The sequence below is a fragment of the Podarcis cretensis genome (assembly GCF_951804945.1).
Source record: "Podarcis cretensis genome assembly, chromosome: 2".
In the NCBI taxonomy this organism is placed as follows: Eukaryota; Metazoa; Chordata; class Lepidosauria; order Squamata; family Lacertidae; genus Podarcis; species Podarcis cretensis.
The window spans coordinates 49,405,323-49,427,467 of NC_137171.1; the positions used below are offsets into that span (position 1 = coordinate 49,405,323).

Genomic DNA, 22,145 nt, shown 5'->3' on the forward strand with positions numbered 1-22,145 from the left:
ACATTGGTAAATCTGGTGGTTTGCTGTGGTGGAGGGATTCTGTTCAGCTACACTGCCAATTTGCATTACCAATTGAGGTGGCAGTTATTAGGTGATTAGCTCTCTGACAGGTACTATGCTCATAGGCCTCAGAATGAAGTGTGCCTTTGCATTTTCTATGTAGATTATTCTTCATTATTGTGAAAATAATTGCATTTGCTTTACAGAAGTCAACTCATCAGCACATACAAGAAATAATGGTACAGCTGCTGCGCACCATTAACAGGGCTGTCATTAGAATGGGAAGAGATGACACCTTAATTGTGAGTAATCGGTTTTGTAAATACATTTCACTGCTAGAGCTCTGGGCACACAAGCACCATTAGTGGAAGATGTAGAACCAGCAGGCAACAGCCACCCTGGCATGTTTGAAGGCTGCAGCTCCCAGAGCAAAGCCTATCAATACACAACCATCCTGCTGCAGGCAGAGGGAACTAGCCAGTCCCCTTCCATTGGCCTGCCCAGGCCACCTGCTACTTGGCTTCTCCCCTCTAAGGCCAGCATTGGTGCAGCTGGCAAAAGTGGAGAAGGGGATGGTGATGTCCTTTCTCTGGTTTCCTGAGTTCATTTGTTGTTTATGCTGTTGGAGTTTTTAATGCTAACTGCCTGAGGTGCTTCTTTTGAAAAAGAAAAGCAGGATAAAAAGAATACTAAACATTGTGTGGCAAATAATTGCACCTGGACAAATGAACAACCACAACAAAAATCCCTAGGAGCATATTTTGCCACCATTAAGTGCTTTTCCAATTTTTGGGTAACCTCATCTATTTCAGAAGGTAAGAGATAATTGAGAGCTTTAGAACCAGTGTTGAGTGTTCTTTATCCTCATAAGGAGGCTCTTGGGAAGGTGCGCTGACTTGCCTGACCCTCATCTGTTATTGGTTCCTTTACAGCTAACAGTTTAGCTGTAACAAAGAAGAAATCAACCCTGACAGTATTATGTATTTGGCAGATCAGAAGGTACTTGAATAAAATGTTGATAGCTAAGCATTTTATAAAGACAGGAAGTAACCACACTGTTGAAAACAGGGTACTTTTCAACAGAGCTTAAGATATTTTGCAAGAAAAAGGTATCAAGAAAATCAAAATAACTGTGCTAGTCCCCCCCCCCCGCCCTGTGCAGCATCGTTTGATATAGTTGGCTGTCAAAAAACGATTGGCCTGGCAATTTAAATGACAGTACGGTATCTGGCTGCCAGTTTGTTTGCAAATGTAAATACTCCAAAACAGCTGTGCTACAAACAGTGTTGATTCCTGTGCATTATTCTTCACATTTAAAAGCTACTTGTGTTCAGATTTGTTCATAATACAATGCCACTTACAGACCCCATGTGTTTATTTTGTGTTATCTATTGTGTCCATGGCTACCAGACGATCGCTTTTGTCTTGTGGCATCATAATGATGTCAGCTTGATTCCAACCGAGTTAATGCCTGCTTTTCATTGTGTGTTAGATTTCAAGCAGTAGAAAACATATATTATTAACATCATCTGTGAATGTTTTTTGTGTGAAAATGAGATTGTCCAAACTCAGCTTTGTTTTCATATATTGGTATATTAATTTTAAAAAACATATTTTCAATTTTTAAGCTTCTGCGTATAAGTGGTCAAATCAACGTGGTACAACACCAAAGGTGCCTTTAACATGTCATTCTTCTTCCCATAAAAAATTCCAACCACAATAACTTGCTTCAGAGAATGATGTACAATGCTGCCCTCATAAATTTTAGCTGTGAAAGCTAAAAGTGAAGCTCCCTGTATAAAAAAAACAGACTGTCAAAGAGTGATGTTTTATCTAGACTGTCATGTGGAAGGAGTACTTATAGTATCAAACCACACAATAGACACCACTGAGAAATGAACCAAATGGCTACCATGTCCTAAAGTAGGCATGTAAGCTGCCACTTGCTTAGTCATTTGTGGAGAATCATAATACTCTCCTGGTGAATAGGCAGCGGTCCAGCTTTGTTTAAGTGGGATATAGTTTGGCTTCTTCTCTGGTGCATAGGCCTTTTATGAGACCTGGCAAGCAAAAATGCTTGGTGGTAGAGTCATTTTTGTGGACTTCTTTGGAAGGTTGTCATATATTAATAATCATACTTCTAGAGCACTTTCAAATACTCCAAAGCAACAGTGGAAGACAGGTGAGTATTTTTATGCTAATTTTGCAGATGAGAGTCTGAAGGAATGGCTTGCCTAAGACCACATAGTGAGCTCATGCAGAGTACAGGAAACTCTGGGGACATGCCAATTCTCAGTTCCATCTCTTAGCTGCTATGCTACATCAACTTAAACAATCCCATGGTTGTTGGAATTGCCTGCAAATGAGTTTCCCCACTTATTTGGTGCCTATGCCCTCACAAACTGATGCATTTCTTCTTGTTGTTGGAAAAAGAAATGCCTGTCTGAAGGGCTTTATAATTTCACATTGGATAGATTTGCATTATTATCTTTATGATGTAAGCAGCTGTGAGGTTATGTTTTATATAAAAAGTGGGCTACAACTTACTAAAATGATTGTAATAAATAATAAAGAGCTGTTTTTCCAGTTCCACAATAGCATATTTTAACTGATATAGCTACAGCTGGAATTAAGACAAGTAGATGATACTGCCTCCGGCGTGGAGAGGAAAGACTCAGGAGGACTGTGATGTTGGTTTGCTGCAGTCCATTCAAAGCAGCCATTGCTTCTGCTATTACATCTCCCTGACTAAGGACTACAGGGGCTTGTTTATAGATCACTTACAGGACTCACCTGCTTCTGGCTAGAAGTGTTTCAGCCTTCATATCTAGTGCTTATATATAGCGTTCAGTGGTGTGGTTGCTTCCTGCAGTGGCTGTGTCACACAGGCAGCCTGCTTTTCTAGGTCAGATATTCCTGGCTTAGGCCTGTTGCCTCTCATTTGCATTCTTAAGTTACTTGGCACTTCCTTGGTGCCAGGAAGGGTGCCATACATAATCAAAGTGGCACTGGGCAACCTTTTCAGCAACACTCCTAGATTTCTTATCCTTATCATCCTTGTACAAGTACACATACCGTATGTACAGTTGATCTCTTTCAGTGTGCACCAACAATGAAAATTTGGCTTGGTGAGTGTTTTATGGTCATTTGTCTTTACTTTTTGGGTGACTGCTAAACAACAATACGGTCCTTATAATTGTTAAAACTGCATCCATTAATTCACTGCCACAGAAAGCTTTCCGCCTAAATATAATCTAGGAAACTTAATTATGTTTAGTGATTCCCATATGATATACAGGAAACCAGGAGCAGGGCCCATCCTAGAGCAGATGGTGCCCCAGGTAAGGAGCATTCTTGGGGTCGTAGGCAGCATTCCTCCTCCTCCAAACATGGCGAGTTGAGTTGATGCCAAAGAGCTCGATTTTGGTCTCTTCTGACCACAACACTTTCACCCAGTTCTCCTCTGGGTCATTCAGGTGTGCATTGGCAAACTGCAGACGGGCCTGTACATGTGCTGTCTTGAGCAAGGGGACCTTGGGGGCTCTGCAAGATCTCAGTCCTTCATGGTGTAGTGTGTTACCAACTGTTTTCATGGTGACTATGGTCCCAGCTGCCATGAAATCATTGACAAGTTCCCCCCATGTAGTTCTGGGCTGTTTCATCACCGTTCTCATGATCATTGCAACTCCATGAGATGAGATCAAGACCAAGGGAGGTTGACAGTTATTTTGTGTTTCTTCCATTTGCGAATTATTGCACCAACTGTTGTCACCTTCTAACCAAACTGCTTGGCAATAGTCTTGTAGCCCAGTCTAGCCTTGTGCTGGTTGACATCCTTGGACAGGTCTTTGGTCTTGGTCATGGTGGCTACTTTGGAATCTGCTGGATTGATTGCTTCTGTCGACAGGTGTCTTTTGTACAGGCACTGTAACGAGCTGGGATTACAGGTAAGACCTCTCCCTTACAGCAGGTGCTTCTAATCTCAGCTCATTACATACAGTGAAGATACCAGGTAGCCTGACTGGCTGGTTGATAGGGGATCAAATACTTATTTCACTCATTATAATGCACATCAATCTCTGAGCTTTGTCTTCCGGGTTTCTGGGGGTTTTCCTGTAGTTATTCTGTCTCTCACAGCTACAATAAACCTACCATTAAAATTATGGACTGGTCATTTCTTCATCAGAGGGCAAATGGGCAAAGTTAGCAGGGGATCAAATACTTTCCCCCCTCACTGTACGTGCTTATGTTGGAATGTGTGTAGTATTCTGTCTCAAGCACACCAGAGGGTGGACACATATGGGGTAGGAGTGGGGCAGCTCTAGCCTGTCTGAACTCCTGTCTGAACAGGCGGGTTGGTTTGGTTTGAACTGCCCATAATTTCTCTTGCATATGCTTTTTGTTAAACAGTTAGTGCTGATGTGCATCTTCCTGAGAAAGGGAAGCGGATAGCTTTCTGATGACAGGCATATCCAGAATCGGGTACCCTAGGCAGTGAGTGGGGCTGACTAGGAAGGGCAAAACCTCAGAAAAGAAATCTGCAAGTGGTGCGACTCTTTCAAAAATAAGTTGTTTTGATATGGAGACAATTATAATGAAACTCACAGGATTTGATAAGCAAGGAAATTAATAAGGAACCCTATTGTGTTAATTTTAGTTGCTTTATTCTAATGGTAATTGTGCTTTAAATGCTGACAGATAAGCTGTGCTGAGCAGTAGGATTCTTCTTATTTTATGCATTGAGATGCCATGAGATACCCAGCAATTTGCAAAGTATCTAGGGGGAAAAGTATACCCCTGCTGCTTATCAGATTTTATAAAGTAACCAAAGTTAAGAATCTGCTAATATAACTCTCTGAGACTTGAAGTTGGTAGAGTAAGAGACAAATTAATTGCAGGAACAGACACTTTAAGCATATCTTAAAATGAGGAGTCAGCTATAGTATACATTCTTGTGAGTTTGTCTCTTTTCTTGCTTCTGGTGGCTTAACTTTTTATTTTATTGCAAAAAAGATGACTCAGATTTGTGACTCACACGCCCCTTTAACCGCATGATTGAAAGCCTTTGAAAGACAGAACTATTGACATGTTTGATATTGTATCTGTCTGTCTGTCTGTCTGTCTGTCTGTCTTACTTTATATTTACTCATATATTTAATTAACTTTGGTAGGTTGCTTTGGTGTTTTTGAGAAAATGATGAATCTGATTTTAAGAAATGAGAATAACATTTGGAGGATCAGAGGACTAGGCACTCTACAGCACCTTTGCTCATGCTGTGGCCCTGTGTGTTATACCTTACAGGTTCAGTAGGCAGGGATGGAGGAGATTGTAAAGTGCTTTGTTTTTTAAAAAAAAAAATTGGGGAAAGGTGAAGTTCAGTTTCTAATGCTGACTAATAACATCAGCTGTGAGACTAGGAATATATTTTGTAGCTCTATTTAAAATATTCTGTTGAATTCATTACAGTGCATATTGTGTGGTAACTGAATCTCTTGGTGTTTTCTTTTGCCGTGTTTTCCTTTGTTGTGAAAGAGTGCTTTTCATAGAAAGTAGCCAGTCTGGTAGGTCTATTTGCTTTACTTTGCATACTCAAGAAACTTGTAGGAAACATGATTAAAGCAATCTGCCATCAAAACAGCTCCATCCAGATGGCTATTTAACTGATTGTGAAAGAAAAGCATGAAACATAAGATATATCTGTAGGCAGGTGGCCAAATGGTAGTGATATAGTGATGCTTACTGCCTTTGAAAATGTATGAAAACCCATCCGATGCACACCTAAAAAAAAAATAATGTGTGTCATGTTCAACATGGAGCTGAATCCTGACCAGATGTTGTAAAACTGACCTTGGAAAATTGATAAATAAGTGGGGGAAAGACCATATGGAAAACAAGAGTTTTGCCGGTTTTGAGTGAGTGCCTTACCTTCAGTCACCATAAACTCTGCTATCAAGTTAGAATCCGGAGACAGAAAAAATATGTCCATTTATTGCAAAAGATATTATGCCAATAAAAGAATCTAGAAATATACAAAATAGTATATTTGAGTAATACATTTTATCAGGAAAGTAATCTGTATTGAAGCCTGCTTATTTTCCAAGAGTTGTCACTGTGGGTAGGAGGAATAGGTATTTATTATACTGTAGGAGTACATAAACCTTTAATTAAGATACTGTTCATAGAAGATTGACTGTGGTATTCTTAAATTTTTCTTCCAAAAGTTCACTTTCCTCTGTAAAGTAGAGGAATTTCAAGTACAGTAGTTTAAGAATATGTAATATGTGCTATACAGTATTTTACAAACATTCTCACTTAAGTACCTCATTTCACTTTTTTTTTTTTTTAATGGCAGCACGTCATGTATTTTCTGTATACAGTTAGTGTTACTGAAAGCTATCCCCAGCTTGCAGGTACGTACAAAGGAAACCCTTCTGGAAGGCATTCCAGAGGTGTTGTAGACTGTCATCATACACAATACTTTCTAACATAGTTTTTAAATAAAGACTTTTAAACATATGTAATCTAATTCTCAATGCTGAAATATGAGCATAGTGTGAACTGTCAATAAATTTTACTTATTTGTAATGTTGCATCAAAAATCTAAATAAGAAGTGGGGTATGTGTTTGTGAGCACATCCTTTTCCTGATGCAGATTTCCTCCTAAAGCCAAATAACACATGCTCAAAGCAAGAGCCGAAGAAGGGCCTTGGTGGATCAGACCAAAGCAATCTTTTCTATGATTCTGCTTTCAGCTTGACCAGCAAGGTGCCTTTGGAAACTCATAAGCAAGGTATGATGATGCTGTCTGTACTGTTAACAGATGGTTGAAATACCTGCTCACACATCATATATCAGAGGAAAGGTAAAGCCTGAATTCTGAGCCTCCTTTCCCTTTCAGAAAAAGGTGACAATTTCAGAGCCCATGACACCAAACATTTGCAACAGGCTGTGTACATTGACTTCATTCAGCATGTACCACCCCATGGATAACTGTAGGTGCTGGGTTTGAACTGCTATAAGTCGCACCCCCTCCCCTCCCCAAGGTGCATAGTGCCTAAACCAGTCATGTTATTTTGGCACTGAGCCATAAAACCCCCCAAGAACTGGCCACTGTACTTGGAAGTAAAAATATACTAATAATAAATTAATTGTGAATAAACAAACCATTTCCTGCTATTTCATGACACTCAAACTCATCTGTCTCAGTCTGACAAATGATAAGACCAGGCCTGTGATTGAATGCAGATGTGGAACTTTCTTCTGCATGTCTGCTGGATCAGGACACCCGTGTTCACATTAATAACATGTGAACTGGTCAGCTGTGGATGCTCAGTCTGTGACCTTGAACATAGGTTGTTGCAGATCCTGGAAGTTCCTGCAACTAGTTGTCCATATATCAGAATGTTGCTGTAATGATGTGGGATAGATGGATGGAAGAACACATTCCAGTGTTTCCATAAAGGGAGATGTGGTGGTAATGTTGAAAAACATGCTCAGGTTAACATCTGAACTTGGCATCTGTGGTCCATCTTTAAAGGATGCTGCAACACAAGGGTGGGTAAACTAAAGGCACATCAGTAACATGGATCTCATGGCTGCAGATAACTGATATATTTTGGTGCTTGTAATTCATATAAGTCCATTATCATTTTAAAATGTAGCTCTCAGTTTATATCTGACAGGCATGCTAAATGATGGTGCAATATTCTTCCGGAATTATTTATTCCAAATGGTGGAAAGTAACATTTTAGCTTTAAAATCTTGGTGTGATCTAAGAAACACATCTTAGAAAACTTGATTTGGGTCTCATTTGTCTCTCTTAGCATCACAGAAACTTACTTCTGTAGCCACGAAAATGAAAAATCCTCCTCTGCCAGCTCTTAGCTGGTCATGTGCGGCGTTATCTGTTATCAACAACGTGAAGCTATCCTGCAGTTCACAGAGAGGTATCCAGTGATCTGTTCCTTTCCTGACTCCCAGCATTCAAGGAACTCTTGCTCTTTTTAGAAGCCACTGAAAAATGTTTCCCTCTGGTGACAGGAGCTATAACATTGGCACTTACCACATGGATTGGACCAAGCACATGGAGAGTCTCCATGCCAGTGCCAGCAGCCTCCAGGAATGTGCACCTAGGAGCAACCACACAGGGAGAAAAGGGAGGACATGCCTTAGTGTTTTTCTTTTCTTCTATCAGTGTTCCACACAGCTATGTTTTCAGGAACTGATTTACAACCCATCACTGTGCAATGTTATGTGTGCCTAAACCCATTAAGATAGGCTAGGTTATAAATATTTCTGCCTAAGTTAACCTTTTGTGCCGTCATGACTTATCAAAGATAAGTCTTATCTTTTTGTTTAAACTTCAAGTCCCCTGGACAGGAAGTGCTTTGGCCTGGATCCTTTGATCGTTCAGTCAGTGTAATGAAGATTATAGACAAAAAGTTCTTCATTCCTGCCTCCCCCCTACTGCAGATGGCTGTACCTCCTGAAAAGCCTTCCCAGAGAGAGGGGGTTCCAGATCCACTATGTATGGGGCTCAGGGTTTCCCAGGGAAGGTGAGCATGTCCAGTTCTGGACATTTCTCCTTTCTCTGAGCAGCCCCCTGTGCCTATCCCCCATTGCTCAGGAGGCTTCCCCAGACATCCAGAGAAACTGTGCAGGGAAGAGGAGGAGGAGACAGCAACTTTTCCTTCTCTGAACTTCCTTAACTTATTTTTAGGATCCAAGCCATCATTTGTTGTTTCAGAAGAAGTAATTTCCCCCTAGTTCAAAGTTACTTTGACTAGTGCAGAGCTTTAAAAAAAAAAATCTTATTTGTGTGCTGTGATCAAAATGTAATATAACAGTCACAGGGTGTTTTCCTGAATTATAGTTAAATGTTTTATTGTATGAAAGATCTGGAAAAATCTGGTTCTCAACATTTCCCTACATCAGCATTTATGCTGAGTGCCAGGCTTTATTTAGAAGGAACACCTTTCTACAATGTGAAGGATGTTAGGTGCACTTTGGTACAATTAATACAGCGTTGCTATAAAGGAGTTGGTCAGGGAAAATAAGCTATAAAATCTGAAAGCTTCAGAAATTCTGATTCAAGCTAACCATAACAAGGAATGGGGGACCCAAATGGTTCCATCATGCCCAAGTTATATTCATGTGACGGAACTGCTAAGAGTGTCAGATTCAGAAAGAAAACCAATGTTCCATTCATTTCAGAATTTTAATATGAAATACCAAGTTTAGCTGGATCTCTAACTATCTTGTTCCGGTCTTTTTTGAGACTGAGCTTTTTATGTATATTAAAGTAGGCACAGCCCTGACTTACAAGCACCACTTCCCCCTTCAGATCTTAGTGATTTAGACCCAGTTCAGATGTTGCATCCAGACCATGGTTTGTCTGAATGAGCATCACGGCACACTGCATTTGCCACAAACCAGGGAGTGAAGGAACAAATCAGAGTATGTGAAGGAAGGGTTGATCATATTTGAAGTCCATACAGCTGGACCAGCCCATACCCATACCCAGTTCTTAAGGCTTTCAAATCCACCAGAAGCATTTCTTTTTCTTTGACTTTCTTCTTATTTCCTGTTTCTCAGTGACTGGATGATCAGATGGTTGCCTTTGTAGAGCCACTACAGGAGGGCATTCTTCTACTTCATCCAGTGTTTTCAGAACCTGGTGAAACCTGCCTTCCTGTTGTCTGAAGTCATATTCTACACTACATAATGAAAACAGGGAGAGAAATATGTTAGTGGGTTTTCAAGTATGCATTTCAAGAAACAATTACGTTTGACACTTTGCTTGAAACGCTGCAATTCATATGGTCAGTCAGTCTAGAAATTGAATTATTGAGCTAATTGACCTGGCATGGTAGATTTGAAATAGAAATTTCTTCCCATATTTGTAACAAAGGTTCTGGATCTATGCATGTTTGTGTAAAATCTGATTTGTATGTGAAGAGATTACCTTAAAAAAGAGTTCCGGTTCAAATTATTGCAGTTGGAGGTCTTTTTCTTTTTAAATATTTCATTCCAATAGCAGTTGAGGCAAAGATTTTGCTTTTCTGATTGCTTTCCTGTGTGCTTAAAACTGCTTTAGTTAATCTGACAGATGGCCAAAGCTGTCAGTTTCAAGTAGGCAAATAATTATGCAGTAAAACTTATGGGAAGGATGTAAAAATAAATATCTTGCAATTTCTCTTCTACATACGTTATTCATTCTTATTAAATGGTGTAAAAATATCTAATAAAAATATTTTTATTGAATTGGAAAGGAAGCAGTCAGAGTGTTGTGGTAAAATACAAATCAATTAAATGTATTTAAGATAGCACTACATTATTTAAATGCTTTACATGTTTAAATACTTGTGTTGTCACATACGTGGTGGCTCAGACTAGGTCCTGCCTAGCACGCACTTTGTGGAACACACAGCCCTTTGAAGTTACACAGGCTGCAACATTGTAGACGGTGAACTGGATGCTTAAAACGTTTTTGTTTTTTTAAATTTTACAGGCTTTCCCAGAAGGATGAATTGACCTTTGGGCTGTATCTGATTTCTCTTTTGAGAATTGCTTTATCCATTTCAACTTGTTGCATTTTTGCTGTTATATACTTCTATGGTATGCTGGAATGTTCAGCCATTTATCAATATACCAAACAAATGAAAACATACTGAAAATGTTTAAAAAATAAAATAAAAACATGCTGCCTCATTAATTGTTTAAGGCATCAGTCCTATACTCAAATAACCGGAAAAAAGCTTCACTGAAGCCCAGTTAATGGGTAGATCTAAGATATGCAGGGCTCAGGCTGTGAAGAGTGGTCTGACTTACAGCTGATAAATATGCCACAGAGTGACTTTCTGCTTGTTATCCAATTACCTTTTCCAGTGTGTTGCCATTATCTTCTACCCATTTTAATTTGCAAACTTGTAGGTGGTTGAACTCTGGATTTAGGCCTAATGTTTAGCTTACAGAAACATTCAGCAAAAAAAGGAAAATGCTTAGTGTTTCCACCACATTATGGTGTGTAGCCAGAGAGCCTTTGTCAGAATTCCATTGGGAACTGGGCTTTCCCACCTACCAAGAAGTCATCCCTTGTGGTTGGACGACTCTCTCACATCATGGAGATGTGGCGCAGTGGGGGTGAGGGGAGAAATTGGTGGAAATCAAAAATCCCTGAGTGAAGTGATAGGGGTTTTTCTGTTTTTACCATATCATGCTGAGGTTCTGCTCTGTAATATTAAGGAAGAGAAACACAACTGATTTCTTGATTATGGATTTCACATAATATGCAATATAACAATATGACTTAAAATATCATGGAGGATAAATCTATGATGGCTACTACAATGACTGGGCAGTTTCCAGGTTTCAGAAAGAACCAGTTGCTGGGTCCTACTTGTGAGCTTCCCAGACGCATTTGGCTGGCCTTGTGTGGAACAGTAAACTGGACTAGTTGAACATTTTTTTCAGATCCAACAGAGCTGCTGCTATATTTCTATGAGAATAGAGCTTAGAATACGCCACCCACATGAATAAAAAGGTATTATGCAATTTCTGCTAATTTAAAAGAGTTGCTATTACTAAAGCACCTGTACATCCTAACACTAGTTTGACTCGGTTTGTCTCTAGCTCTTCTTCCCGCTGTTCATTTTTCCTGCACCCAGTGCCTGCTTTGTATTGCTTACAAGGCACTAAGTTAAAATGACCTGCAGACCTAGAAATGTGAGGTGCAAATTTTAATTGGAAGATTAATCAATTAAAGTGTTAGCTGATTTATTGAAAAGGGCCAATTTTAATTGGTCAGGCCAAATTTAATCAGTGGAGCTGTGATTTAAAGACCCATTTGTTTATTTTTTTAAAGGCTATTTGACTGTGGTGTCTTGCTGTAATAGGCAATGAAACAGAAAATAAGAAAGATGACTTTCCTTTTAATAATGTGGCAGCGGTTGTTTATTAAGTTATCTTGAATTTCCTTCAGTATCTCAAAAGGCACTTCTGGTTAGCCTTTGTTTACATGCAAATATATTTAGATGCAATCAGCTGAAAAACATATGATCTTTAATTGCTTGACAACCCTCCTAGAAAAAGGTTCTGATGAGAGTCGTGGTTCAGTTATTTTCTATCTGGCTAGATGTAGAACAGTCCAAGTCTTTCTAATTATTCTTACCTCATAAAAAATGAGCAGTTTTTTTTTTTTGGGGGGGGGATATTCTATCTGCTATGGCCCTGGAGCCCTCAGACCTAGTGTTCCTGAGCTGATATGGACCCATTAACTATCTCATCCTGAGTAAACACATTGACATGAGATTCTGTGTGTAGCCCCAAAATCCCTTCGCGTTTGATCTTTGATGATTAGATCACTGTCTCTTCTGAGGATAAAGACCCTGTTGTCTAGGAAGAAGCCAGTGGCAGCACCAAAGGCCCTTTAATTAGTAGGGTCTGGATTCTCCAGACCAAACTACAGAACTCTGGCAGCTGCAACAAGCCAGGGCTGAGGCAACTCTATTCTTTCCTGCCCTTAGGTGCTGTTTGTGGTCTTGAACTCTTATTTTTGTTTTTTGTTTGTTATTATTTATAAAAGATTTTATTGGACTGCAAAAGTACATGTCTTGTCTCTCTTTTCAAGTTGTAGAGTCTTTTCTACAGATCAGTTACATTGGTTATGAGACATTAGTGTTGAGTACAGTATAAAGAACCTTTGGTGCTGTCTAGGGTCCTGAAATTGCTCTATCATGAAGCTGGCTTGGGCGGTCCCCTGTGCCTGCTTTCACCATCTTGCTTGCATGTCACCCAAATGATGGAGATTGCTGTGGATCAGGGTATTAATGAGGCAACAGCATCTAGAGCAGAATGGGTCTGGAGGTATTTTGGTACGTCTAAAAAAGGCTTCCTTCACCATCAGTTTATTTTTAGTGGGAAATTATAGGTGCACCCTGGGTGTGAGTTAGACATCCCTGAAAGTGTGCTACTGATGAATTGGAGAGAATGGGGTAAATGGTGGGAAAGGTAGACTTTTAATAAGCATTTTTGCCGACAGGGTTATTTTACTATGGAACAATAAATATGATACATGTTCACACATTAATGGTAGCTTTCTTGATCCTGTAATATTGATATTAAATGTTGATAGTATATAAGAGCCTTTTGGAATAATGAATTTTTACTATCTTCTCTCTGTGAGAGTGTGTCACAAACAGTTCCCTCATCCAGTGCAACAGCTCAAAAGAGATCACAGATAAAAGTTAAAGTGATTAAATGCCATACTTGCTTTGCATTTAAAATTTAGAAACTTTGTGCTAGATTGCCCAGTAGATCATCAATGTTTGACCAGATGGCTATCAATAATAAGTATTTATCACTTGCTAAGAGTACGAGTAATCTTCAGAAAGAGATAAGTTGTGTGGGATCACCAGCATACTTGGTTCAGGACAAGCTTTTAATTCTAATTCCAGTAGTTCAATTCTAAATGTAGTAATAACACGATAAAAAGGATTTTTATAAGGATTATTTAGATTACAGAGGTCTCCACTGTTGCTCGCTCTATAGATGGGAACAAGCTACATACACCATCTGTCAGTATCATCTTAGGAAAAAGTTTTACAAAATGCACCCCTCCTAAAGAGGCAACATTTTCAAAACACATTATGATCCATCCACTTATCTTTTGGGAAATATGCATACACATAAGCAAAATATCTTAGTGTTTTCCTGCTTCCTGACTGGCATGTGTTGTTGCTGTTGTTGAAGCAGCTTACCTGTCTTTCATAGAAAACATTTCTAACTGGTTTATATCACAGCATAAGACAGGATATTTAAGTGCACCAGATCTCTTTCAGATGACTTAGCAGATGATTCAAAGCAATGTTTCTTACAGTGTTAAAATGTATTATTTTGCATTTTCTGCTTTCTTAACTGCTTATAATCATAGAATAGTACAGTGCAATGCAGGAATCTTTTGTTGAAATCACTAGACCAGTACTCTGATTTCAAGTTGCTATTTAGCCACAGGTTGTATGTGAGCAACAGTCTATAACCGGAACACAAATGGACCATGCCACAAGGCACAGATAAGAAGCTATGCAGATGCATGATTGCAGCCTTCCTGATCAGATTTAGCAGATGATAATGTGATAGTGCAACATGACAGTTACAGTTCACCTGTTCCACCTGTATCATTTTTACCCCCTCAGCACTTATCAATAGAAGCAGCTTAATTATGTGGCATGAACAGATTCATGACAATCTACCATGTCAACTCGAAAGTAAGTCCTATTGAATTCAGTGGGGCTTACTTCCAGGTAAGTGGAGTTAGGATTGCAGCCTAAGTTGCACTTTGCAGGACTGTGCAAGAAAACTAAACACTGCAGTGCAGTTGTGAAGAGTAACATCATAGTACGGGATTCCCATTTAAGATTTACGTCTATTTTAACAGGAACCCATGGCATTCACTGAAGTAAACACATGTATTTATTTTAACACAAATATTCCACCCCCTCAAAAATAAAATAAAATAAAATAAATCCTGCAGGAAATCAGTGCCAGCTGCAGCTCACCACAGCACATTCTCATGTGATAGAAGGATGTAATGAGTACCAATTGTCAACTGTATAATAAATTTGTAACCTGGAACTGCTAAAACTATAGTGAAAGAAGCAATCTTGATGATTCTGCTGGATGTAGGCACTTCAGATGGTACAAGATAAATTGATGTTTGGTTCACAGGACCTTTTCCCTTCACTTTGAATTGAAGAGTTGACATTCTGTCTGAGGCAAGCTACTGGCACCATGAATGCCAGTTTGTTGGGGAAACAAAAGTGGCAGGGGCCTATTGAACCTCATGCCCTGCTTGTAGGTTTCTCATAGACATCTTCATTGGCCATAGTGAGAAATGGGATGCTGAATTGACCTTTGGTCTGATCCAGCAGGACTCTTTTTATGTTCTTATCTTGAAGCTGAACAATTTTTACTATTTCACTACTTACACTATTTCACTTTTGTGGTGCACAATTCATTTCAGAACAAAAATGTGCCTTAGCTCTCAGAAATTTGGGAAACACTGCCCTAGTTTTTCACCTTGAGGTAATTAAAATTTTACTCTTAATCTCGGGGGGGGGGGAAACCACACTATCTGTTTTTCTGTTTGCATTTTCTTTCATCTTAAATAGTGACCTCTTCCATCAGTATGTTTATTCAGTTAATGTAGTTTGAACCCAGCTGACTAAAATACACAAAAATTAAAATTTCTTAATTAAAAATATGCCCAAGCCAACTTTTTTTTAGCTTCCTTCAGATCTTACATTTAGTATCCTTAACAATTCATACTTGCTACCCCTCTGAAGCTGAGATAATTAGATGGCAAATTCTCCCTTATGTTTATAGTAAGCATAATTGCAAGTCTTGAGGGTATATTCTTTCCTCTCTCATTAATGTGATTCAAGAGAAAACTATACTCCATTTTTGTTTCTATGGAAACGTTGACCCTTGTAATTTCAAAGTGGTACACAGAGAATTTAGCTAGATGAAGCATGTTAGTATCAATCGGAGTTAAATAATGCAGGGATATGTAATAAGATTTTTGTAATGTTTTGCTTCTTGTTGTTTTTTTAACCTGCAGTGCATTCCTGTGCATGTTTACTCAAGACTAATTCTCCTTCTGTTTTGCTTACTCTCAGTGAAGAGTGCATAGCACTGCAGTCTACAATATATGTATTGAAGCACAGCTCTTTAAAAAAATATTTTTTATTGATTTTATAAAGAAAAGTTGTGAAGATGAAGCACAACTCTTGAGAGTTCTTAAGACTTAAATAAAGATTGCTTAATTCCTTTAAGAAGACCTATGATCATTGGCCCACTAGTTCAGTGCTGACTACTCAGACTTGCAGTAGCCTTTCAGAATCTCAGACAGGGCATCTGTTCCAGCCTTGCTACCTGAGAACTTATTTAAATGGAATTACCTGGGATTGAACCTGGAATGATCACTGACACCCCAGTCAGGTGTTTTGCCTGTAAAACATCCAGGAGAGTGGGAAGAGCAGGGGATGGGCATTTTAAGCGTCCCACACCCCACTCTATGGCTGTCACTATCAACCTCCAAGTCACAGACAGTGAAGGTTTGAAGCAGGAAGCCTTCTCTATGTAGTTCAGTACCTGATTCTCTCGAAATGTAAGGATTCTATATCACATCTCTAGCTAGTTTTGTTGTTTGTACTGGATGGGTTTTTTTGTGCCTAAGAAGGTCGACAGTTCGAATCCCCGTGACGGGTGAGCTCCCGTTGCTCGGTCCCTGCTCCTGCCAACCTAGCAGTTCGAAAGCACATCAAAGTGCAAGTCGATAAATAGGTACCGCTCCAGCGGGAAGGTAAAGTGTGTTCTCCCTCATGGAGAGCACAGGTTGCGGGCAGGGCTGACAAGACACCTCACTGTTACTAGGCAAATGGTTTGACCATCCTTTAAGCAGGGGCGGGCTGTTACTGGGGGAATCTAGATGTTGCCATTTGTTGATTGACAGCCCTATTTGTTAAATACAATGCTCGCAGCGAGGAACTTCCTCTTTTCACTGCTTACTTAGGATCACCCGCCCTCCCTTCCCTAATTTTAGGCTGTTTGCTTGACCTTGCAATGCCTGTCATGGGCTCGTCTGCTTTGGGGCAGGGGCCTGGTAGGAATTTTGTCCATTTGGCTGATTAGTATGTGCCACTTGATTTTTGCCTACTGCGTAGCAAATTGTCACAACTTGTAAGGTTTGCGGTTAGGCATTGGTCTTGGAATTGGTTGGTGGAGGGGTATGGATTCGGCTGTGCCTGCCCCCCAAAATGCTGCTGCTGGTGGAGGGGTATGGATTTGGCTGTGCCTGCCCCTGCAAAATGCTGCTGCTGCTTCAGGGGTTTTCTGCTAAAGGAACCCAGGGGCTCCCCATGCTTTTGTCCGAAACCCCCTGGCAAGGGGCTAAGGCCATGCAAGCCCCTGGGAGCATTCTGTGAGGCATGGTTCCCAGTCCCGTCTCTCTCCCCAGGTGACTTACCCTTGCTGACTTCGTGGGGGGTGTCTTAACTGTAGGTGACTAATCAAACTTGCAGTGTACTTATTCAAATTTCCTATTAGATATGTTTATTCATTGTATACTTAATAAGCAAATTGATTAAGGGTAAAGTCACACATTCAGTTAGTCAGCATCCACTATGGACCATTGCCTTTAAGGACCTCCCAGCTTGACCCTGATTTTGGAATGTTTGCTTCCAAAGCATATAAGAGGCAATGATCCATGTTTTGCTTACTGTTTGTAGACTGAGGCTAGCAGTTTCATCTGTTAAGGTTAGTTACATGAAATTGTGATAACAGTTATTTGGTAGCATGTAAACCTCCCTCAATGGCAATGTATAATTTAAAAGTGACCTAAATGGTCTCAAGCTGTCTTGGTGACCTGTAGCCTAATGAGAAGAAGCAGCAATTCTAAGTATAAACAGGATGGGTAGGTGGGGAAGATAATTAAAATCACAGGGAGTCTCAGATGTGAAGGAACTACTTTGATTAAAGTTGGTTTATGCCCTAGAATATTTTTGTATGGTACTAGAAGATAAAATTAACCAAGAAAATGTTGGGCTAACTTTCAGTAATAAAAAATATAAAATTAAGCATAATTGAAGATCTCACTGCACAATATGCAACTTAAATTTAAAATAAAATAAAACCCAGATCCCTCCCTCTTTCCCAACCCACCATTCTAACACAGTTGAAAGGAGTAAATGGATCTGTTAGGTAGAGTTGAGTGGGACTGAAAAGGTCCATGAGTTCAATTAGTAGCCAAATATCCCACCTTGTTACAAAGGGGAACACATCTCCCCAGTACTGCAGATAGAAGTAGATGCTTCACATGATGTATGGCAGGAATATGACCAGTTCGTTTTACAGTAATGAGCGGCACAATTCTCTGCCTTTTCCAAGTACTCAGACAGCAATATTTCATCTCTTGTGAAATAATCACTTTCCCATTGCAATAGTGAGTTCCGTATAGAATGTTGTTACATGAATGTTGCAGGCATTTATTTTTAACAGTGGCATATGCATAAGTTAGAAGTAAATACATAAATTAGACATAAAAACAACACAAATATGGCATTATCTATCATAGAAATTGCAGGCAAGGGGAGATTTAACCAGATGAGGAGTGGCTGCACAGCAGGGAAAGGAAGGCTAGGACAGAAAAAGTGTGGGTTATCAAGGTTATTGAATTTTGGCAGAATTTGCACAATGGGGCAGATAGTTGGCAGTCACATGAGCTGGTCAAAAGAGATGAACCTTAAGACTTAACTCCTAGAATCTGAAGCAAGCAACAAAACTCAAGAGAGTTGTAGTTGTAGTTGGTGGTGCTTGTTGCCTAGAAAGTTTCAACAATCCTGGAAGAATACAGAATGAGAAAGAAGCATTTAACTAGACCACTGTTTTTTAGAGTGGCCAAGCAGATGACCCTCATGGTCCCTTCCAACCTTATGGTTCTATGTCCTAGATACCTTTGGGAAGCCCACAAGCAGGACATGAAGAAAATAGTTCTCTCCAGCAGTTTGTACCGGTGTTTAGAAGCATACTGCCTCTCAGCATGTGCATATATCTGCCATGATTTTGATGCCCTGTATGTGGTAAAGTTCAGAGAATCAACACAGTTCCTTTGGTTATAGGATACCTGGTCCTATAATTTTGAAGCTGACATTCACTGAATGTCTAAAATAATAAACCGGACAAGTTGTTCTAAGTTAAACTAAGTCTTTATATTATATTAAGAGATAGGAACTAAAGCTTTCATGGTAGATGTCACAAAAGTACTTTGGTGCTTACGCTTCTTCCATAAACTGGCAGACAAGCAGTTGACTTTATTGTGTACATTAAATAATGTGAGGCTTCAGAATGAATGTGAACATGCAAGATTATTGATCTATCCTGTTTCCTAATGCAGAACATTTTCTCTCAAAAATTGATAAGCTTATATGTTTGGTCTTCTTTGGATTTCAGTGATTTATTTGTTCAGGTAGATTGTTTCTGCAAGTAATTTAAGTATCAGATGATTGAGATAAATTTAATTATGCAAAAACTACAATAAAGTAGCTTTTTTTCCATAAGCAGGGGTTAGAGGCTTCTGGAGAAACTTAGATTACAAGGGGCCTCTACCTTGGCTTCTGATTCACTTTGCAGCACAACCACCATGCTGGCATCACAGCAGTTTTTGTTCTCCATTGATGTATTTCACCTTAGTGTAGGCCAACCACAAGAACTGCTTTGTGGAGCTGTAACATCAGTCGTTTTGCTAAAGGCAAAGTTTATATTTTAATTTCATAAAATTTATATATATTGTAGGAAAAACCTCAAAGCAGTTCCATCGTCAGATACACTGAGCTGAATGAGTGACTCAGTTCTGCAGTTTAAGTGATGGCTCTTGCTTTTCATGCATAAATGTGTATATCAGGAAAGCTGGTTTAGAAATAAGCTGTTGTAAAATTGTTCTAGTAAAATTGTAATTCTTTTTTAAAGAAAAGGATATTGGTGACTGGAATCTTACTTGGGGAGCCGTCTGTGCACTTGCCTGTCTCTGCTGGGTGCCAGTGTTGTACGGGACTTTACAAGCATGCTTTGCTAATTTATTTTTTATTCATAAAATTCAAAACAGATGTATGCAAATTAGAGTATGGAGATATTGAAAATGAAGCAGGGGATAATTACCAAAGAAAAGCAGAAAACATAAAATTAAACGAATAGTGTAGCTGCGCTTTTGCTAGATGACACCAAAATTCCGCATAGTCCAGCACTCCTTCCAACTGTGTCAAGCCAGAAAACTGTCACTGTATTTGCATATTTGCTTCCTCTCTTTTAGTTTATAACCTGTAATGATCTAGGAGAGGATGTCCTTTTATCCCATGGTTGCTAAATTTCTTTGTGCAGGTTTTTTTTTAAAAAAAATAAATAAATCCAAATATATAGCACCTAGTAGATAACATCTGTTTAAATGCTTGTGTTGTCAACTGCAATTAAGGGGAAGCAAGGCTTCTGTTTTCTGAAGATCTCCTCATGCCATTTATTATTTCTATAGTGGTAAGCTTTACAATAAAAAAATACAGCAGTTCCCACCGCTAGGCTTTAAAACCTCATCATGTTGAATTATTCTAGCCTCAGGAAGGCTTTCCACTAATTTAACCAAGACAAGCATTATAAAGCAGTTTCCTGGATCTCCCCTGGATGCTTTGCTTAATATTGGCATTATGTTGGCCAGCTTCCAGTCTTCTGGCATGGAAACTTGTTTTAACAATACATTACATATTTCAGCAATTTCTCATTTGAGTTCTCAAAGAACTGACATGAGGCACAAGGTACAAGTGGGCCTCAGACATGGTTAATTGAGGTAGCAAAGTCCTACATTTATAGATTAATTGACTTCACATGAAAAACCCATGTTAGGGAGAAGGCTTGAAAACTAGCTAATTCTCTTTGGAAATCTTCTGGGCATTCAGCCTTCACATGTGCATTTCCTGACACTGAGGACAACGAAATAGTAGCATCCTGTCTTCATCTGCTGAATGGAATATTAAATCATTATTTGAGTCTTAAGAAGAGGCCAATGGAACACTTGCGAAACTGAAGGATTGTATCTGTAACGTGTTCACATGTTACGTTCAACAAATGTACAATCTATACCCACATGTACATTAGTTGGGCTGGACACTGAAAGATTTATTCACATATAATATTCAACAACTGTACAGACTGTGTACACAGTAAATGAGCTGTAGAAATCAACAAGCGAACACTCTTTCACACAGGCTTGTACAGACTGTGCCTGTGTTCAATGGTGGAGGAAGGGGGTGGGGGGGTGCTGTCCATCCTGGGTGTCATTACTGGGGAGGATGACAAATGAGGTTGTTGTTTTTTTAAAAAAATTGGGCTCATGAAACTTTTTAGGAGTGATGTGGTGGCTTAGGTGCCTGCAGGTTCCGCGCTGCCTGAAACGGCAGCGTGGGACTTAGTCTTCATACTGTCTCTGCCTCAGCCCCCCTACAGCTGAGGGGGAGGCAGTGCAGAGGCTCCAAGCGCTGAAGAGTCCCGCCGCCCCCTGCCCCCATGGGCACGCCCCCGCATCAGACACCCGACGGCTAGCTATGCGGCTGCCTAGACGTATAGCTGAAATAAATATTTGGCTATACCAGTTGTACTTTACAAACACATGCTAATTTTTAAACAATGTGTTCTGCATCTCTTAGAATCAGAAACATATTCCCAAATGACCCAGAAAGCTGTCTGCAAACAAATGCTGGCTCCCTCATCCTGAAAAGCAAGAAGAGCGCTGCACCCCATTGTCACCTTTGACTGGATTTAACTGTCCAGGCATCCTTTACCTTTACCTACCTGTAAATGATACATGCCGTGTTCTGGCAAGTGCTGCAGTTGTTGAGATCTTGGCCAGTGCGGTAGAAGTTCCGCCTGCAATAAACAATAGGTACTATGATTTATTTAGAAAACAATCAATTCTACTTCTATCTTCTCAGTCACAACACTTATTTTGCAGGCACTTCCATGTGTAATGCTTTAAATATTAAGGAATATCATTAGGAATTTGATTTTACCTTGATTGAATTGTAACATTTTAGTAGAATTTTCATTCCCATGGGTCAAAATCACCCCATTACTCACTGACAGCTTGCACTGAGTTATGGGTGTGGGCGTGTTCAGCCCAAAACGAATCCCTGAATTCTCTCTTAGGATCTAATTTTACTCTTCTTTTCAGCACTGAATGATAGTTGTGCCACCATAAAAGTTATTTGAAAATTGCAAACATTACAAATTTAATGTCACAGTGATAAAACGAGTTCAGAAGAACCACTAGAAACCTAAAGCTTGATTTGTTATAGAGTTGAGAACTATGTTGATATTTCAGGCACTTCTGTGGAATTAAGCTATGGATCGGGTACCTGTGGCCCTCCAGATGTTTGATGCTCCAGCAGAGGTGGTTTTAAGGTAGTGCAACTGGTGCAGCCACACTTGACACTGCCCTGCAGGGGGCACCAAAACTATGCTGTAGAATGGAGCATGAGAGGGAGGGGGTGCACCAAATTTTAGCACAGCACAGGGCACTGCTGAAATTTGAGAGCCTATAGACCACCAC

At 39.6% G+C, this 22,145-nt stretch overlaps 2 protein-coding genes across 8 annotated transcripts in view; one reads left to right on the plus strand and one right to left on the minus strand.

Moving 5' to 3' along the window:
• DOCK2 (dedicator of cytokinesis 2) overlaps nt 1-22,145 on the plus strand; it is a 246,372-nt gene that overhangs the window by 81,180 nt on the left and 143,047 nt on the right. For all 4 annotated transcript variants that reach the window (XM_079964756.1, XM_079964759.1, XM_079964757.1 and 1 more), the window contains one exon: nt 207-302. In XM_079964756.1, coding sequence (XP_079820882.1) covers nt 207-302 — 96 coding nt within the window. The remainder of the gene's footprint in view (nt 1-206; nt 303-22,145) is intronic.
• Nucleotides 5,968-22,145, minus strand: part of INSYN2B (inhibitory synaptic factor family member 2B) — a 73,568-nt gene continuing 57,390 nt past the window's right edge. Inside the window, exons 3-6 of one of the 4 annotated variants that reach the window (XR_013835642.1) lie at nt 21,389-21,463; nt 9,521-9,717; nt 8,064-8,130; nt 5,968-7,542 (exon numbers count right to left, since the gene is read on the minus strand). Coding sequence is in view for 2 of the 4 variants with exons in the window: in XM_079964833.1 (XP_079820959.1) it covers nt 7,938-8,130; nt 9,547-9,717; nt 21,389-21,463 (439 nt within the window). In the remaining 2 variants the exon portion in view is untranslated. Of the gene's footprint in view, nt 9,718-21,388; nt 21,464-22,145 lie in introns of all 4 variants that reach the window. The other 3 variants (XR_013835643.1, XM_079964833.1, XM_079964834.1) reach the window with 3 other exon arrangements.